Genomic DNA, 18,890 nt, shown 5'->3' on the forward strand with positions numbered 1-18,890 from the left:
GTCTTGCTTGGCGTACAGAGCCGCAGTCTTTGACATGGACTGCGTCGCAGACAGACTCCTGACGCTGTGATCACAGTGTGCAAAACACTCACGTATGAGGAGTCTGTTGGTACTCATCACAGAGATGACAGAGAGAGGAAGATGTGTTAAACATTTTGTACATTCCATAACAGAAGCAGCTACAGATTTTCTATAGACAAAAAGCTCAAAACATGAGCAGTATGCAGAGACTGTTGGTACTCATGAGAGAGATGACAGACAGAGGAAGATGTGTTAAATACTCTGTACATTGCATAACAGAAGGAGCTACAGATTTTCTATAGACAAAAAGCTCAAAACATCTGCAGAACTTGATCCATTTACATTATTAGAAAGCGGCACGACTTCGAATTGCATGTCCGGAATTTATCATGGATTCTAGCTACGATTCAGCATATTTGAAAACCTAGATAGTATCGCATTAAGGCGGTTGACTTGTGCTTTCAGAGCCATTAGTTCTTTGCCCAATGAGAAAATATGCTCTTCCAGCTTTGTTACTTGTACGTCTGCAACGTTGATTGCATACTCCTCGATGATCTTTCTCGAATTATGTATCGCTTCAATAATTTTTGACCGCAGTGGACGGGTGTTTCTGGTTTGGTCTCCAACTAATTCTTTCAAAATTGCAGCAAGAGCATCCTCTATCCTATCAATACGTGCATCTTCTACCATAGCAAAAGACTCATCATGTTGTGTTTCGCTCAGCTGAACCATCCGGGTTTCGTCTTCTTCATCCATCTGAACACTGCAACAAAAATAAACCATCATCAGTTTATATTTTTTGGTTAGATTGAAAAGTAACAATCTTATTGCTAGCAAACAGACCAAACTATGCAACTGTCGTTACATCGACACGTTGTACAAGCGGAATGAAATCATCTCCTATTTTTGGATCTCTTATCGCAGGTTCAACATCAAAATCAGTGACAACAGTTCTTGGTGGACTACAAAAGATGCAGGCCATGGTCAAAAAGTTGACAACAGATACAATCCTACTTAAACTATCATAAGCATACCTTTGTGTCTCTTGCCAACGGGAGTTGAACCACTCAACACGAGATTGTGTGTTCGCATAGGCATCATCACTGACAAATATATTCAAAATGTCTTCATACGTTGCTGTCGATGGGTATATCATACACCTCCACAATGCTCTGATTTTTGCAAGATGCATTCCACGGCCTTGATAAGGAGTTATCCAACATGACAATGGGTAGTAATTCCCACTCTTCACCATTATATGTAGTGTAGACAGAAAGTCGTTGCCTGTTGGATGTCGAAGCTTAAATTTCCAATACATTAGCGCTCTATCGAAGATGTTTGTTGGTGTTAGGCAAACCCTATTCTTGAATTCATCAGCACCATATAAGCTATACAATTCTACACCGGCATTCACATCGTCAGTAGTTATATTGTGGACAACGTTTTGAAAGTGTGGTTCGTCTTGGTCTTTTAAACAATACCCTACCATGCCCTCAAACGTATGCATCTTGTGTTGCTTTAGGCCACGGCACAAAACCATTGCGCCTGCTGCAGGTGCCGACTTAGCCCAACCTAAGTATCCTTTTATCTTCCTATTGACAGCAATCAACGAGGTTGCCCAAATACGGATAACCATCTGTAGGTGAAGGTGCAATAGCGCTCCTCCTCTCTCCAATGCACATAGTCCTGCTAAAGTTTCTCTTTCAAGAAACAAGCGCATGCACCCCAGCAGCCCTACGTCTACATCACCGCCACCAATAGTTATGGTGACACTCACTTCCATTACTCTCGCCTCCGGTTTCTTCAGTTTTGATGAGCCAACATTACAGCCTTCAGTGTTCGTGATAGGTTGCTGATGAATTGAAGAATAGGGTTTGCCTAACACCGAGCACAATTCAGTCCAGGGAGGAGCACAATCCGAGTATGCGCTAAAACACACTCCGAAAAAATACACGCCTGCCTCTCTGGAGCCTAGCTGCAACATGTCTCGCGTGACGAAAGCCTGGATGACACGCAGCCCTGCATGGATTAATCTAGACAGCATCTCCATAGATTCCATGTATTACAGCTGCTTGCAAAAATTGGGGCCGCCTACTGGGGCCCCTCTCAGGCGGTTGTTTATTTTTAAGGTTTCCCTTTGTAGAGTATATATCCACATGTATTTTTGTGGTCTTAGAAAGGTTACATTTGTAAAAACTTGCTGGGGCCCTTGAATTTTCCCTCTCGTAGCACTAGCTTCAAGCATTATAACCAAAGGGTGAAGTCAAAGGCAAATAATAGTGGGGCTAGCGGGCATCCTGCTTGATTGACCTTTTGTCTATGAAATCGCCCACAATTCTATTGTTAAAAGAAGCTCAGAATAGCTTTCAATAGCAAGGGTGAGAACCAATTGACATATCCGTGGGCCAAAGCTCAACAAATTCATAACATCCTCCACGAAGGACCATGTGATCTGGTCATAGGCTTTGTCCAGGTTAAGCTAGAGGAGGATGCACTGTTGCTTGTTGAAAGCTTCGTAATCAATTTCTACAATTGCTGCAAGAATTTTGTCATAGATTGACCTTCCTTTAATAAATCCATGTTGATGCGGAGTAATGGCTTTGTCTAGCAGGGGAGAGAGTATGAGGGCAAAAGACTTGGCGATAATCTTATAAGCCACCACTGATAGATTTGTTTAGGAATTGGTTTAATGAGGCCCCATTTTATGCTTCCATCCAGATCACCTGTGAGAAGGGCTTTGTTAGTCATGCATGTGATCAGGGCCTTAAGAAATTCCCAAATTTCTTTAAAGAACTCCGTTGTTAGCCCATTCTAACCACGAGACTTTTGAGCATTGCCAACAAAGGGGTGGCAACAATACCCAAAAGCCACTTGGAAGCCCAAAAAACTTGACCTTCACTAAAGGTCCGCTAAGGATGTGGATGTGGATGTGGATGTGGATGTGTATCGTGACTATAGGAAACCCCACCTATTAGAATGATCTCAAGGCAACAAGAATAGGGAGAAACTTGTGGTTCCAGATCGGTCTACCGATCGAACGGGACCCCATCGGCATCTTTGGTGGCTGATTATGGATATACAAAAAGCATCCCCCCCTTCCCCGTGCACCTTTCATCCTTTACCTTTGATTAAATTAAATGTTTTGTAAGGACCCTATTTTATAAGTTTTTTTGTTTTTTGGGCAATTATAAGGTTTTCTTTTAAGAGAACCGATGTGTGACACTAGAGGTCCCTTCCTTCCTTGAAGTTTTTAAGCTCCGTAAGAAGTAGTAGACATGGGTTTTGGTTGGGTGTGTGTGTGTGTGTGTTGTAGCAAGGCGGGGCGGGGGCGTGCTTGGCTCTTGCACATGCAACTCTTATTTTTGAACCTCTCGAGGAGGTCGCCCTTCCTGACTCCCTTACGAAGGTTATCTTGGTGGCCAGTGTTGATTCGAAAGGGCAAGGCCCCCTTTCAAAGGCCTGTTGGAGGCGGTTCACTTATGAGGATGGTTTTGTGTTGTGGCGTGATCATCAAGAGTGGTTACTTCGTTAGCGTAGGAGGCAATTTCCAATTCCTGCCCTCTCATTAACCCACGCGGCTGCTCTCATTAAAACTAAAATCTCAGCAGCAATTCAATCTTCTCCACAACCAGTTCTTTCCAATTCTTGCCCTCTCATTAACCCACGCGGCTGCTCTCATTAAAAAAAAAATCTCAGCAGCAATTCGATCTTCTCCACAAGCAGTTCACAGGTTCCTAGAATCAGCCACAAGCAATTCGTAGGTTGCCATTTTTACTTCGTTAGCGTAGGAGGCATTTTCCTATCCCTGGCCTCTCATTAACCCACGTGGCTCCGTTCAAAAAACTTATCCTTGCATGCACCAACTCTTTTATCGACGACGCATGGCTCTCTATAGCGCCAAAGCAGGAACACAGCACAGCCCGCGCTAGAGGCTGTGGTTCTACGTAATATGTGATATGGGCACAAGAATTCACAACTATATTGTTAGTCAGAGGCTCTTGAACAGAGGTGTCATTCCTGAAAAGAGGTGTCGTGCTTGGCATTGTCTTCGTTGATATGTATGTTAAGTGACGGCTCATCGAGGGCCTCTCTTCAGATGGAATCACCTATGCATGCATCTTGAAGGTTGTGATGGAATCACCTATGCATGCATCTTGAAGGTTGTGGTTCTACGCAAGATGTGATATGGGCTTAAAATTTTGCTCTCATATTGTTAGTTAAGGGCTGTTTCAAGAAATTTCCGTGCTTGACAATGCCTTGGTCGATACGTATGTTGAATGCGGTGCACTTCAGAAAGCACATAACGTGCCTGCGGAGCTTCTTGCCCCGAATGCCATCTCTTGGAGTACATTGATTGCGGATATGCACAACATGAGCAGGGACAAAAAGCTCTTGGCTGTTTTTACCGGATGCAAAGTGAGGGCCTCTGTCCACAGGCAATCACCTACGCGTGCATCTTGAAGGCATGTGGCTCTACACAAGATGTTGATATGGGCCTAAAAATTCGCTCTGATACTGTTATTCAAGGGTTGTTGCTAAAAATTCTCATGCTTGGCAATGCCTTGGTCGATACATATGCTAAATGTGGTGCACTTCAGAAAGCAAAAACGTGCATGAGGAGATTTCTATCTCGATGGCAGGCAGGGTGAGTGCATTGATTGCAGGACACGCACAACAGGAACATGGCCAAAAAGATCTCGGTTGTTTTCAGTGGATGCAGAGCGAGGGCCTCTCTCCAGAATATGCAATCACATACGAATGCATCTTGAAGGCATGTGGTTGTACGCAAGATGCCAATATTGGCTTCAAAATTTCCTTTAATAGGGGCTGTTGCAAAAAATTGATGTGCTTGGCACTGCCTTGGTCAATATCTATGCCAAATGTGGTGCGGTATGTTGTCTTTTGGAATGCTATGATTGCAGGATATGCCCAACAATAGCCGCGACGGGGGCTTTGTGTTGTTTTTTGCAAGTGATTGAGGAGCTTACTATTCGGAACGATGTTAACTGATTGCGGGATATGTACAACAAGAGCAGGGCAATAAAGCTCTCGGTTGTTTTCAAGGGATGCAAAGTGGGGGCCTCTCTCCAGATGCAATCACATACGTGTGTATCTTGTTGTACGCAAGATGCTGATATGGGCTTGAAAATTGTCTTTAATAGCGGTTGTTGCAAAAAATTATCGTGCTTGGCAATGCCTTGGTCGATATATATGCCAAATGTGGTGTAGGATGTTGTTTCTTGGAACGCTATGATTGCACAATAGGCCCAACAAAAGGCCGTGCCGGGAGCTCTGGGTTGTTTTCTGCAGGTTCTTGAGGAGCTTACTATTCGGAATGGTGTTAACTGATTGCAGGATACACATAATAGGACCAGGGATGGAAAGCTCTTGGCTATTCTCAGTGGATGCAAAGTGAGGGCCTTTGTCCATATGAAATCACCTATGCATGCATCTTGAAGGCATGTGGCTCTATGCAAGATGGTGATATATGCACGATTGAATGTCTATCGCAAATGCACTAAAAATTGCACGCTGTTGTTGTGGATCATGAACATGGAGCTTGACAAAACTCTAACCCTCCTTGTGGTTCTCTGCAACGTACCCCTCTGAAGCACTACGATTGGTATTCCATTTTTGTGAGGACACCTTTGAACCACGATAATATGTATTCCAAACAAGGTTAAAAAATCTAACATGCTTTGATAAAATCTCTCTCTCTCTCTCTCTCTCTCTCTCTCTCTCTCCCCAATTAATAAATATCTTAGACATAATTAATAGCATCAAATAATCAATTTCTTTTCATTTGAGAACGGTTGAAATGGCATATATAGTTTCCAATATTTTGCTCAATCTTCATTCGATGCGAGCGCAGCTAACGAAGCAATCTAGTTGTAGTTGGGCTTCCGATTTGTGGCTCTGGGTGGTGGACTTGAGGTATATGATGTTGGTTTCGTTAGTTGGTTTTGAACGTAACTGGTGCTATAACTTGTGGTGGGGCACGACTTTCAGATGCTTGTGTGGATGGTCTGTGCTGTGGCTATCCTTTTGATTGCTCGGATACTTCTCTTGGTTTGTTTGGATGCTAGTTACTTTAGCCGTGTTGGAAAGCTAGATAGGAAGGAACATTTGTTGCACAAGTTAATGACTCCAACACAGCGAAGTAGGCAATGGAGGCAAAATCCCAAAACTAGTTTTCTTGCCATAGTATTGGCACGTTTACCTCAAGTTGTGATGTGATCACCTTTGACTCTTGTCTCAATCATAGAAGTTCAGTAAAATAGGCCAGGAGGGACCAAGGTAGTGGGCTGATGAAGAACCTCTTTACAAGGACAATTAAAGTGAGTACTTGTTAGCACTCTTGATTGGTCACTCAAAGCCTCTTTTGGTAGATGGAAATCTTAGGCAAGAGGAGGCAAGACCCTTAGCAAGAAGGCATAAAAACACAAAATTACTAGGCACTAGTGTGGCCGACGGCCGCCTCTCTCTCTCTCTCTCTCTCTCTCTCTCTCAAACATTGTCTGACCGGAGCTGCAGGTGCACAAAGGCCAGACGTAGGAAATGTTGCCACGTGGTAGGGAGGGAGGGGCGGAATCCCTCCCCCCATTATATATGTATAGATACAACAACACAATTGTCCATTCAACCAGCTGCCAAATGGACTATCCATCAAGGTCAAGAGCTAACATTGAGCTCCATAGCTTTTATTGAAGACAAAAAAGCATTTTGAAACTACAGTGCTTCGTTAGCTGCATTTGTATTGGATTGAAGTGTAGGAGAAAACAAGAACCCAAAAGAGAGAAGCTTGAGAAGGAGAGAGAGAGAGAGAGAGAGAGAGAGAGAGAGAGAGAGAGAGAGAGAGAGAGAGAGAGAGAGATTGTGCTTTGTATTCCACAAATCCTATTATCTAAGTTGACATAATCCTGTGTTTGACCAATAGTTATAAGATGCTCAATTTTGACCCAGAAAATTAATGTACAATGTGCAACGGCTTGTCAGTGGTAGAAGCGCACACGCAGCATGCTTGTGCCTCATTCCGATTGGAGATGGTGGGAAGACAACCCCTTAGAACGAGGAAAATCCAGTGGTTGACGTGCAAGTCTGCAACCCAATCGACACGCCATCGTTTAGCATCAAATTCTCCAACCCATTGAGGAGAAAGCAAAGTCTTGACTGTGCTTCCGTCCTTCAACTAAGTAAAGTGTCACTGCTCTCAAAGTGAAGTTGCTCTCCCTCCTCTTCCTCATCATATTTCTTTTTTGCCTTGCTGTAAGTTTCCTTGCAACTCCCTGGTGTAAGTTTCTTTGCAACTCTAGCACCTGCATAAACGAGTCCATTGGTTAAGGAGAGGAGAAGACCCCATCGTGCTCTTTTTGAGGCCAACATGAACTAGCATTTTCCATCGCCACTATCGAGTTGTCGAAGCTTGAGATGGATGCACATGGCAAGTGGATATCACGCTTTTGGGTATGTTGCTTTGCCTGCAATGCTTCTGGAGTGAGATGACAGCCTAGAGAGGATACCCATCAAAAAATTCTCGTGCTATCGCGATGGCACTACATTTCGCATCTGCTGGAAATAGTCTAGAGCTTTTTGGCTCTGTTCTCGTTGTGCACATCCTGCAATCAATGCATTTGAAGAGGTGAAATTCTGGATAAGAATCTCCTCAAGGACTTTTTGTGCTTTCTCAAGCGCAGCACATTTGGCGTACATATCGACCAAGACTGTGCCAAGCACTACATCTTTTTCCAACAGCCTCTGACAACGTTTGGAGGGACACTCCGAGATCGCATCCTATAGAAACAATTGAATGTATCCTCATCACCCTCATGTTGAGGGTACCCCACTAAAATAAGAGCATTCCATGCAACTACATTGCATTCTGAAAGCAAATCGAAATACTCTTGTGCCTTGTCAAGAAGGCCACACTTGCAATACATGTCCACCAATGCAATTCCAACAATGATAATTTTGATCAAGCAGTCCCTTATCTACAATCTGACCATGCAGTTCTTGGCCCTTTTTTGAGTTTGCCAAGCTGCCACAAACTTTCAAAGCAAATACAACGGTGATTGCATTTGGAAGAAAGGCCTCCTCATTGCATCTCTTCAAAATGCATCAAAGCTTCTTGACAATACCCTTGTTCAGCATATACTGCAATTAGGGCTGTCTATGAGACCACATATTGAACAGTGAGTTGGCCAAAGTCTTCTTGAGCTTTTCCAATCATGTCGCACTTTGCATACATATCTAACAGTGCGGTACCAACAAAATTATCTTGTTTTAAAAGTTCTTATTTAATAACTTCTGCATGAAGTTGTTGGCTTTGCCTACTTCTCCAGAATGCCACATGCTTTCAAAGGAAAGGAGAAAGTGAGACCATCTGGAGAGATTCCCTATTTTTGCATGCCTTCAAAGCAACCAATAGCTTTCTCTCCACGCCCGTCGCCCATGTTGGACATAGTCTCCAATCATGGTATTCCATTTTACAAGATTCGGAGATGGAAGCTCACCAAACACTTCTTGAGCTTTCGACGGTGCACCGCATTTCACATACATGTTGACTAGCTCGCCAACAAAAATGTGCTTCAACATCAAACTTCTGGTGACAAACTGTGTATGCATAAGACTGTCTCTGTGAAAATCCCTTTTTTTGCACATTCCTTTAACAAGGAGAAAACAAAGTCCTAATTGTGCTTCCATCCTTCAACTAAGTAAAGTTTGTCACTGCTCTCAAAGTGGAGATCCTCTCCCTCCTCGTCTTTCTTTTGTGCCCTGTTGTAAGTTTTCTTTGCAACTATTTAGATCCTCTCCCTCCTCGTCGTTCTTTTGTGCCCTGTTGTAAGTTTTCTTTGCAACTATTTCACCTGTGTAAACAAGTCCATCGGTTGAGGAGAGGAGAAGACCCCAGTGTACCCTTTTCAAATCCAACATGAACTAGCATTTGCCATCGCCACTACCGAGTTGTCAAAGCTTGAGATGGATTCACATGGCAGGTGGTTGCCATGCTTTTGGGTACGCTGCTCTGCCTACCATAATTTGTATACATATCGACTAAGACAGTGCCAAGCACGACATCTTTTTCAACATACTCGGACTAACAATATAATCCCGCAACCAGTGCATTCCAAGAGGCGACATTCCGGACAGGAAGCTCCTCAAGCACTTTTTGTGCTTTCACAAGCGCACCACATTTGGCATACATATTGACCAACACAATCCCAAGCATGACATCTTTTTCAATAGCCTCTTACTAATTATGAAGTTTTGTGCCCATATCAGCACCTTGCGCAGAGCCACATGCCTTCAAGATGCATACGTAGGTGATTGCAACTGGAAAGAGGCCCTCGCGTCGCATCAGTTGAAAACAGCCTAGAGCTTTCTGGCTTGCTCTCGTTTGCGCGCATCCCGCAATCGGTGCATTCCAAGGGGAGACATTCCAGATAGGAAGCTCCTCAACCACTTTTTGTGCTTTCTGAAGTGCACCACATTTGGTATACATATCGACCAAGACAATGCCAGGCATGACATCTTTTTTCAGACAACATTTGGAGGGACACTCTGAGATCGCATCCTATAGAAACAATTGAATGCATACTCACCATCCTCATGTTGAGCATACCCTAAAATAAGAGCATTCTATGTGGCTACATTGCATTCTGGAAGCTGATCAAAAACCTCTTGTGCCTTGTCAAGAACGCCACATGTGCAATACATGTCTACCAAGGTAGTTCCAACAATGATATTTTGCTCGAGCAGTCTCTCATCTTCAATCTAAGCATGCAGTCCTTGGCCCTCGTTTGAGTCTGTCAAGTTGCCACAATCTTTCAAAGCAAATACAAAGGTGATTGCATTTGGAAAAAGGCCTCCTCGCTGTATTTATTCAGAATGCATCAAATCTTCTCGACAATACCCTTGTTGAGCATATCCTCCAATTAGGGCTGTCCATGAGACCCCATTTTGAGTTGTGAGCTAGCCAAAGGCTTCTCGAGCTTTTCCAAACATGTCTCACTTTGCGTGCATATCTAACAGTACGATCTACAAAATTGTCTTGTTTTAAAAGTCCATTCTTGATAACTTATGCCTGAAGTTGTTGTCTTTGCCTACTGCTCCAGAGATGCCACATGCTTTCAAAAGAAAGGTGAAGGTGAGCCAATCTAGAGAGATTCCTTGCCGTTGCATGCCTTCAAAGCAACCAATAGCTTCCTCTCCATGCCCATGTTGGACATAGTCTCCAATCATGGTATTCCATGTCACAAGATGGAATCTCACTACCGACTAAAATGTTCTTCACCAGCAAACTGTGAATTTTTGTGCCCATATCAATATCTTGCGTAGAGCCACATGCCTTCAAAATGCCTGCGTAGGTGATTGCATCTTGAGAGAGGCCCTCGCTTTGCATCAGGATTCTGCGTGCGACAATTAAAAAAGCATGACATAGCCGCATGCCTTCAAGATGCCGGCGTAGGTGATTACATTTGGAGAGAGGCTCTCACTAGATTATGCGCGACATAGCCGCATGCCTTAAAGATGTTTGCGTAGGTGACTGCATTTTGACTCCATGAGACCCCATTTTGAGTTGTGAGTTGGCCAAAGGCTTCTCGAGCTTTTCCAAACATGTCGCACTTTGCGTGCATATCTTACAGTACGATATCTACAAAATTGTCTTGTTTTAAAAGTCCATTCTTGATAACTTATGCCTGAAGTTGTTGTCTTTGTCTTTTGCTCTAGAGATGCCGCATGCTTTCAAAAGAAAGGTGAAGGAGAGCCCATCTAGAGAGATTCCCTGCCGTTGCATGCCTTCAAAGCAACCAATAGCTTCCTCTGCATGCCCATGTTGGACATAGTCTCCGATCATGGTATTCCATGTCACAAGATGGAATCTCACTACCAAAATTGTCTTGTTTTAAAGTCCATTCTTGATAACTTATGCCTGAAGTTGTTGTCTTTGCCTACTGCTCCAAAGATGCCGCATGCTTTCAAAAGAAAGGTGAAGGTGAGCCCATCTAGAGAGATTCCCTGCCGTTGCATGCCTTCAAAGCAACCAATAGCTTCCTCTCCATGCCCATGTTGGACATAGTCTCCAACCATGGTATTCCATGTCACAAGATGGAATCTCACTACCAACAAAAATGTCCTTCACCAGCAAACTGTGAATTTTTGTGCCCATATCAGTATCTTGCGTAGAGCCACATGCCTTCAAAATGCCTGCGTAGGTGATTGCATCTTGAGAGAGGCCCTCGCTTCGCATCAGGATTCTGCGTGTGACAATTAAAAAAGCGTGACACAGCCGCATGCCTTCAAGATGCCGGCGTAGGTGATTACATTTGGAGAGAGGCTCTCACCGGATTTTGCGCGACATAGCCGCATGCCTTAAAGATGCTTGCGTAGGTGACTGCATCAGGAGAGAGGCCCTCACTGGACTCAGGTGCATGAACGTCTTGCTAGATTTTTAAATCCCGCTACGAAGTAAAAATAGCGAGTAGAGCAGCCGCGTGGGTTAACGTGGAGCCAGAATTGCGATTTGGCCTCCTACGCTAATGAAGTAACCAGCATACCATACCGTTGCTAACTTATCAATCCTTTGTCTTCTTGAATTGGACATATTCAAATCCAACATTATGCTTTGGAAGTAAACGTTCTCTAAAACTTGCCCTTCAAACCTTCTCTAAAACTCACTTAGTAACACCATCTAAAATTGCAAAATCCTAACTAGATTCCAAGCTAAACTTGAAGAAAATTGATAAAATTTTAGAAGTTTGAATGTAAATATAGGCAAATACTGCAAGTTTTAACACGAGAATGGTGAAAGTTGAAGTGTGGCTTTTAGCCATGTACAAGATCACATTTGACCATTTCAACCTAAGCAAGCTAACTAGGATTGATCCATTGCTCTGAATTTCCCCCTTCCCAATACTTGCAAGCCTTATGGTATCATGCACTAGCCTGATTAGTCGCATTATACACGTGGCCTTTCACAAAATAAGTTCCTTGGCACTCATGTTGTCACCACCTTTGCATGTGGGGGCATCCTTCCACTTTGAATTTCCACCTTTATGCATTTGTAAAAATACTCCATAAATTGCATTTACTCCATGAACCCTGCTCTCTCTATGTAGTTGGGGGTTGAGAAACCTTGTGCACTCGACCGATTATGCGCATCTCCTCACAAAAGTTTCGGCCAATAGAATTGACACAAGGCAGTAGCTTAGGGAATGTGGATTGCATTTTGCTAAGATGTGATTGGGCACATGGCTAATAGATGCATTGTCCAATGTTGTTGTATGTCAGGCAAAAAAATAGGCCTCCTTAGCTATGTACAAGCATGCATAGACCATGCACAAGAAGTTAACAAATTCTCACAATAATTCCCACATTATGACTTACCTCAACATCATGAGCTTCTGTGAGGGAGGCACGGCATACCTAGCTAGGTACGATTGGGGGCAGGGGACTGCCGACCCGGTGGGGGGGGGCGATGGTCCCCTGCCCCCAATCGTACCTAGCTAGATATGCGGTGCCTCTCGAATAGAAGCTCATGATGTTATGTATTGTATGAAAAACACTGAAAAAGGCTCCATGAGAAAATTTCTAAATCTTCTTGTGATGGTGACGATAGAGCATTTTTCGGAAGAAAGCCGAATAAAGCCAATCAAATCACACGCATATTCAATGATCAAATATGAATGCACAACATATAAATGATTCCAAGTGAACTAAATAGAAACAAAAAGAGATCTATTAAGTGATCTTAAAGGTAAAATGTTGCAATATCAAGCCATTTTACATTAATCAATGTACTTACATTGTAATGGACAGAGGGAGCAGGCATGTACAAGAGTCCAAAGGGGTGAGGGGGTCTGATTTTTACCAAAGAAAAATGCAAAACCATATCATGCATGGTTAAGATATGGATAGAGGGAACATGCATGTACAAGAGTCCATAGGGGTGAGGGGATTCAATTTTTACCAAAGAGCAATGCAAAACCATCATCACACCAAAACCACAAGTTAGTTAAAAAATGTGGAAGGCAGGTGTCTACATATATGGTTACTTGTCATTGATGTCCTCATAATTCTAGGAAAAAGTGAGTGCGTCCACCTAAAATAGGGCTCCAAACACAAGAAATTATGGACAAATTCTCACAATAATTCCCACATTGCGACTTACCTCAACATCATGAGCTTATGTGAGGGAGGCACCGTATACCTAGTTAGGTATGATTTGGGGGTAGGGGACTGCCGGCCCGTGGGGGGGACTAGTGGTCCCCTGCCCCCAATCGTACCTAGCTAGGTATGCGGTGCCTCTCGAGTAGAAGCTCATGATGTTATACATTGTATGAAAAACACTGAAAAAGACTTCGTTTTCCTACATGAGAAAATTTCCAAATCTTCTTGTGAAAGGTGGTTAGGGATTTGTGAAGTATTGAGAAGGACCAAGAAACTTCTTTTTGTGCGTGCTTACGTTCTAGTTTTTACGACAACCCTTACATAATAGAACTCCTTTTGTACTAGCTTTCCCAAGGAAAAACTCTTATGGTGCCATATCCTTTATTGGTTTCTTGGGTGGAGGTGGGGCATGCATGGGTAGAGGTTAAAGGATTTAAAGAAGATGGGTTAGCAAAGGGTATTGTTAGGTGTCGTAGGTGATGGTTTCAATTAGAATAACCACTTTTTGTAAGTTTGATCACTTGCTAAACATTTTGAACCATTTTGAGTTTTTTGTACATTTGCTATTGCTATCTTGGAAATACAATAGTGGCAGCTCACATTATCTCATCATTGCCTCCATTCTTGCGCATATAGAATTGTATAGAAGGTTTCAAGATATGCATGTTACCGTGCATATCTCTCTTAGATGCTTTGAGTGTATGAAGCCTTTCTTTGTTTGAAAACCAAAGGGTTGTAATACATGCTACTGCAAGTATCACGTGCAGGCTGTGTACATCAAAGAATATTTCAACCAAATGCGACAAGGAAGGTATGGAGTACATGGAGGTTCTTGCTGATGTAGATGTGAGGTTTGTGACCTTGCAGTAAGTGGCAGTATATGTGTGGTTGCAAATTCCACATTTGAAAGTCTCACATCACTATGGGAGTCCTTATTGTGTCCCAAACCAAAAAATTCCATGTTTCATTACACAACTACTTGATGGGAGAATGAGATCAGTGTGGTGCTAAACTACTCAGTTCTTGTCCTCTTGAGATACATGGCAACAACAACTTCATGGTGGTTCCAAAGGTTTGTGTTGTGTGGAGATGCACAAATTGGACAAATATGGTCAATGCCACAAAAGGAAAGATCTTGTTACTCAGCATATTTGATGCTCCACTTTTATTTTGTTCATGAAAGACAAGCTAACCAAGTTCATCAAACATAACTACATCTACAGATGGTAGGCCAAGCAATTCAGAAAGTATCTACATAATTTTCCAAGTGATGCCATTGTCTCTGTGGTGGACTATGCCAAAAATTATAGTTTTAAAATTCAAAATGAGATCCAATCCATGCATTGATATTCTAGTCAGGTGAGTAGTTTGGTCCACATCTACTATGTGCGTTCAAGAGTGGGTGACATCCAAAATATTCTCCAATTTTTTATATCAAATGACAATGTGCATGACACCACTGCTTTCTTTTGCATGACCAGTGGTTGAAGGACCAAAGTTTTTTTGAAAGCAACATAGGGTATGTTCAAATGGTGCAACATCACAATTCAAAGCACAATGACCTTTCTACTTTGTTGCAAAGTTTCGCACTTTACTGGGCTTGAGATGATACACAACTATTTTGGATCAGGTCATGGAAAAGGTGAACATGATGGCTCTGGAATAGTCATAAAGAGGGCATTGACCTATGAACTATTGAAGGTGGATGGACACCCCTTGCATAATGCAGCAATTGTGGTAATTTACCTCAACATAATGAACAAGAAGAAAGGTTGTTGGTCATCTGTGAATAAAGTCGATAGGTTCTTTAGGGAAATCAAGGTTGGTGATGTGCCAAGAGATATACATTGGGATTGCATTCCAGTGAGTGGATCATGTTCTTTGCATTGTGTGAATGGTTTCTCTCCTATAGATACGACCGCATTCAGGTGTAGAAACTTGTCTTGCTTCTATAACGCTTGTGTCCATGGTCAATGGAGAAGATGTGAAAACAAAGCTCATGTAGAAGCATGCATTACTTGAAAATCCTACGAGAAGACGCTAACATAGATGAAAATGTTGTTTCAAGAGACAAGGAGATAGATGCACCCATGGACACTGGCCATCATGATGATTTGAGTGATGCCTTGCATGCTGGAGACAACTTTGCAGTCAACGCTAAGGAAGAAGACCCTGATTTTTATATACCAAGGTGTTGTGCAGAGAAGAGGCTATCCACTACAACATAGAAGGATGCATGGCACAATCGGATCAAGAAGAACTCCTACTATGGTAAGGGGCACTTTTACCATAAATTCAAGGGATGCTCGGATCGATACGTGTTATTGGATGATAGTTATTCTGCTTCCATGTACTCACACCTTGTTAGATGCCATAAGTTTCCCTTGTATCTTGAGAAAAATGACCCCAATGTCTACACCTTGAGTGATACTATGTATTAGCAAATCTACAATAGCATGCCTTCTGATACCATGCCTTTTTAGAATACATTGTACTCTTGAGATATAGTTGGGTACCTCTGCAGATGTCAAGAACCCCGCTTCACATTCCAAAGCATTTTTTCTCTGTTGCAAGCCATAGCATAGAAAACATCATAGAATAATAGCAATTGATGCTTAAATGCGCTTAAATGTGCTTTTATGCCGCTATCCAAATTATTCTTAGCAATTTAAAGAAAATTTAGAATTTTTTGGCAAGAACTTTTGAAACACCTACAAAGCACTTTCCGTGCACTTTCTTATTACTTCCAAGCACCTACTAAGCACCATCTAAGCACTTTTAAAGCACACTCTTTAAGCTATTCCTCTAAGCACATTATAAGCACCATTGAGCACTATGAAGCTAAACTCCTTTCTAACCACTTTGTCAACACTTTCTAATCACCTAGTGAGCAATTTGAAGCTATTTCAAAGCACTCGAAAGTACTTTCTAAGTACCATTGAGAACTGTGAAGCACTTCTAAGTAGTTGCTACACCACTTTCTTACCACTTTCTACGCACTGTCTAATCATCTCATAGCACTTTGTAGCTCTTTCTAAGCACTTCTAAGTACGTTCTATGCACCATTGAGCACTGTGAAACACTTCTTACCAGTTGCTACAATGCTTTCTTACCACTTGCTAAGCTCTTTCTAAGCACCATTGAGCAATGTGAAGCAGTTTCTACACTAATTTCTTACCACTTGCTAAGCATTTCTATAATCACCTCATAACACTTTGGAGCTCTTTCTAGACACTTCTAAGCACTTTCTAAGCACCATTGAGCACTATAAATCTCTTTCAAGCAATTGTTGAACTTCTTTCTAGCCACTTGCTAAGCAGTTTCTAATGAACTTGTAAGCACTTTCAAGCTCTTTCTATGCACTTCTAAGCACTTTCTAAGCACCATTGAGCACTGTGAAGCACTTCTAAAGAGTTGCTTCACTGTGAAGGACTTCTAGGTAGTTGCTTAACCTCTCAGCACTGTTGAGATGTGTCTAAGCATTTTCTAAGCTCCATTGAGCATCATGAAGCACTTCTCAGTATTTTCTAAGCACCTTGTAAGCACTATAAAGCTGTCCTTAAGCTATTTCTTAGCACCTCATGAGCACTACAAAGCTGTCTCTAAGCACTTTCTATGCACCTTTGAGCACTTTTCAAGCACTTCATATGCTCTTATTTAGCATGATAACCACTTATGCATAGCTCAAGTAGTTTCTCAATAATTACCAGAGAAGAACAAGCACTTTTTTTGCACTTTGAGCAACAAGCTCACCTACAAGGAGTCAAAATATTCTTTAAGCCAATTGAATCAGTGTTGGCACCTGCTCTGGATAGCATTTTGGTGATTGCTTTGAACTCTGCCTCCTTGCAGCCAACCTCTCATAGATACGAATTCGGCGAGTTCTTGAGAAAACTCCAACTCCTTTTTTAGGTCCTCAAATTCAATGTAGAAGCCACTATAAGCAGAGACCAACCCTTCATTTTTGAGCCACAGGTCCCTCTTTTCATGCAGCCACACTTTCACCTCAGCCAACAGCTTTTGCAGCTCATTCTCCTTGGCATCGATTCCCTCTGCCATGCCCAATACCAGCTGATGGCTTGTTTACTACCTCGCATGGCTGCATCTTGCTTGCCAACATTGTCGATATTGATGATAAGGTGTCGTCACAGATAGACGATTCTTTGTTAATGAAGCCATAATCAATGCGGAATTTGTTGATCTTCCTCTCCAACCCCTCTTTCTACATCTTGCAATTGTCAAGGATATTTCCATTGAACCTTGCCCATGCAATCTGACGTTCCATCGGATCACTTGATGTTGCTTGACAACTCTCATACATTTTGCTAGCAGCTCACCACATTGGATGGGGCCACCTGATATACCTTCTGGTATAAATCTTGCACTTATCAACGAACCCATCTCTCACATGGTGCTTTCCTTTTGCAATCACTTGAAGACACTCAACCACTCTTGTTAGGCAGGTCGTCATGACAAAAGTCTATAGCATAGCTATCTGGCACTAACATAATAACATCAACCCCATACTCATGGAAGTGGCTTGGATGAGGCACATAGCCTCTTTGAGGTTGTCAATATCAAGAAGTGAACCTAACAAGCAAACACATCAACTCAACAAGCAAATCACCACTCTCTAATGGGAAAATATGCCGATGTCTTTTCTCGCCGCTATGGGTCATCATGCCATTTCGATGACTAAACATGCTCGGATCTTCACGAAAATTTAAGGGAAGCTATATTAGGCCTAAGGGAGTGAGTCTATCAAGTCTAGTTGCCATTTGAAAGGTACCAAAATCACAACACATCATGTACCAAGTCATAGAAACCGCAACACAACAGCCCAAACATGTTGCCCTAAGGTCTAATAACACTCTCTTATGGTCAAAATGTTGCACATTAGTGATTTAAGCACTCAAAACTAAAGATTAGGCTCCACAACACAAAGTCATAAAAAGAAGAAATGCTTACACTTGATTGAAAGAGGAAGAGAAGAGGAACACAATAAAAGTTTCATAATCGAAATAGGATTACCCAAACATGGAGTTGACCTGCTACTATGGAGTCAGATTCACACGCAATATAGCTACACTAGCCCAAAAAAATAATCAAGTACAAATATATAAAAAATGTGGTATCCGGCTAGATGGACGCTCGCATGCTAAAATAGCCAAACAAATCCTCATCGGGGATATCTTCTTTTGTGAGATCTTTAGGCAGCCTCCCCTGTAGGCTAAGGCCGTACTCCTCATGTAGCTCCTCGATCGAGTAGTAGAATTTGGATAAGCGTGCGTACTCAAATGTTGTAAGCACCAAAAAACAAAGATTGTTGAACGCTCGGCTTTGCAGCCCTTGTAATAAAAATAGAAAACACAATGCAAACTAGATGCATGCATAACTTTTGATGACTTTGTTGACACCTTTGAGTTGGATGTAGAATGTTGGAGGCTGCCAAGTAGATGCAGGGGTCTGCTTCACTTTGCTAGCTCATTAGGTGGAGGGGTTTGATCTTTAAGTGAAAGTTTTGGCATTGTGTTTTTCAAGGTCCTACGGCTTGGTAAACCACGAACATGTGACTTCATCGTGCAGCCTGTGCAAAGAAGGAGGATAAGGGCTAATGCCTATAGATCAGCTTGAGTAGAGTGGGAATGCAAAAATAGGACATGCAAGAATGACACACATGGAGAGCAGCTTGAGTAGAGATT

At 42.4% G+C, this 18,890-nt stretch overlaps 1 protein-coding gene and 2 pseudogenes across 1 annotated transcript; all 3 read right to left on the reverse strand.

Annotated features, from left to right (window-relative positions):
• Nucleotides 1-417: 417 nt before the first annotated feature.
• LOC147418271 (uncharacterized) lies at nucleotides 418-777 on the reverse strand. Its single transcript, XM_086506745.1, has one exon. It carries the CDS (start codon nucleotides 775-777, stop codon nucleotides 418-420), a length of 360 nt encoding a protein of 119 aa, XP_086362871.1.
• A 137-nt stretch (nucleotides 778-914) lies between these two features.
• LOC147418272 (uncharacterized) lies at nucleotides 915-1,657 on the reverse strand (annotated as a pseudogene).
• Nucleotides 1,658-6,750: 5,093 nt separating this feature from the next.
• Nucleotides 6,751-17,247, reverse strand: LOC147418273 (uncharacterized; annotated as a pseudogene).
• Nucleotides 17,248-18,890: the final 1,643 nt, after the last annotated feature.

Source organism: Adiantum capillus-veneris, chromosome 30 (genome assembly GCF_014529385.1).
Source record: "Adiantum capillus-veneris isolate H3 chromosome 30, ASM1452938v2, whole genome shotgun sequence".
Lineage (NCBI taxonomy): Eukaryota > Viridiplantae > Streptophyta > Polypodiopsida > Polypodiales > Pteridaceae > Adiantum > Adiantum capillus-veneris.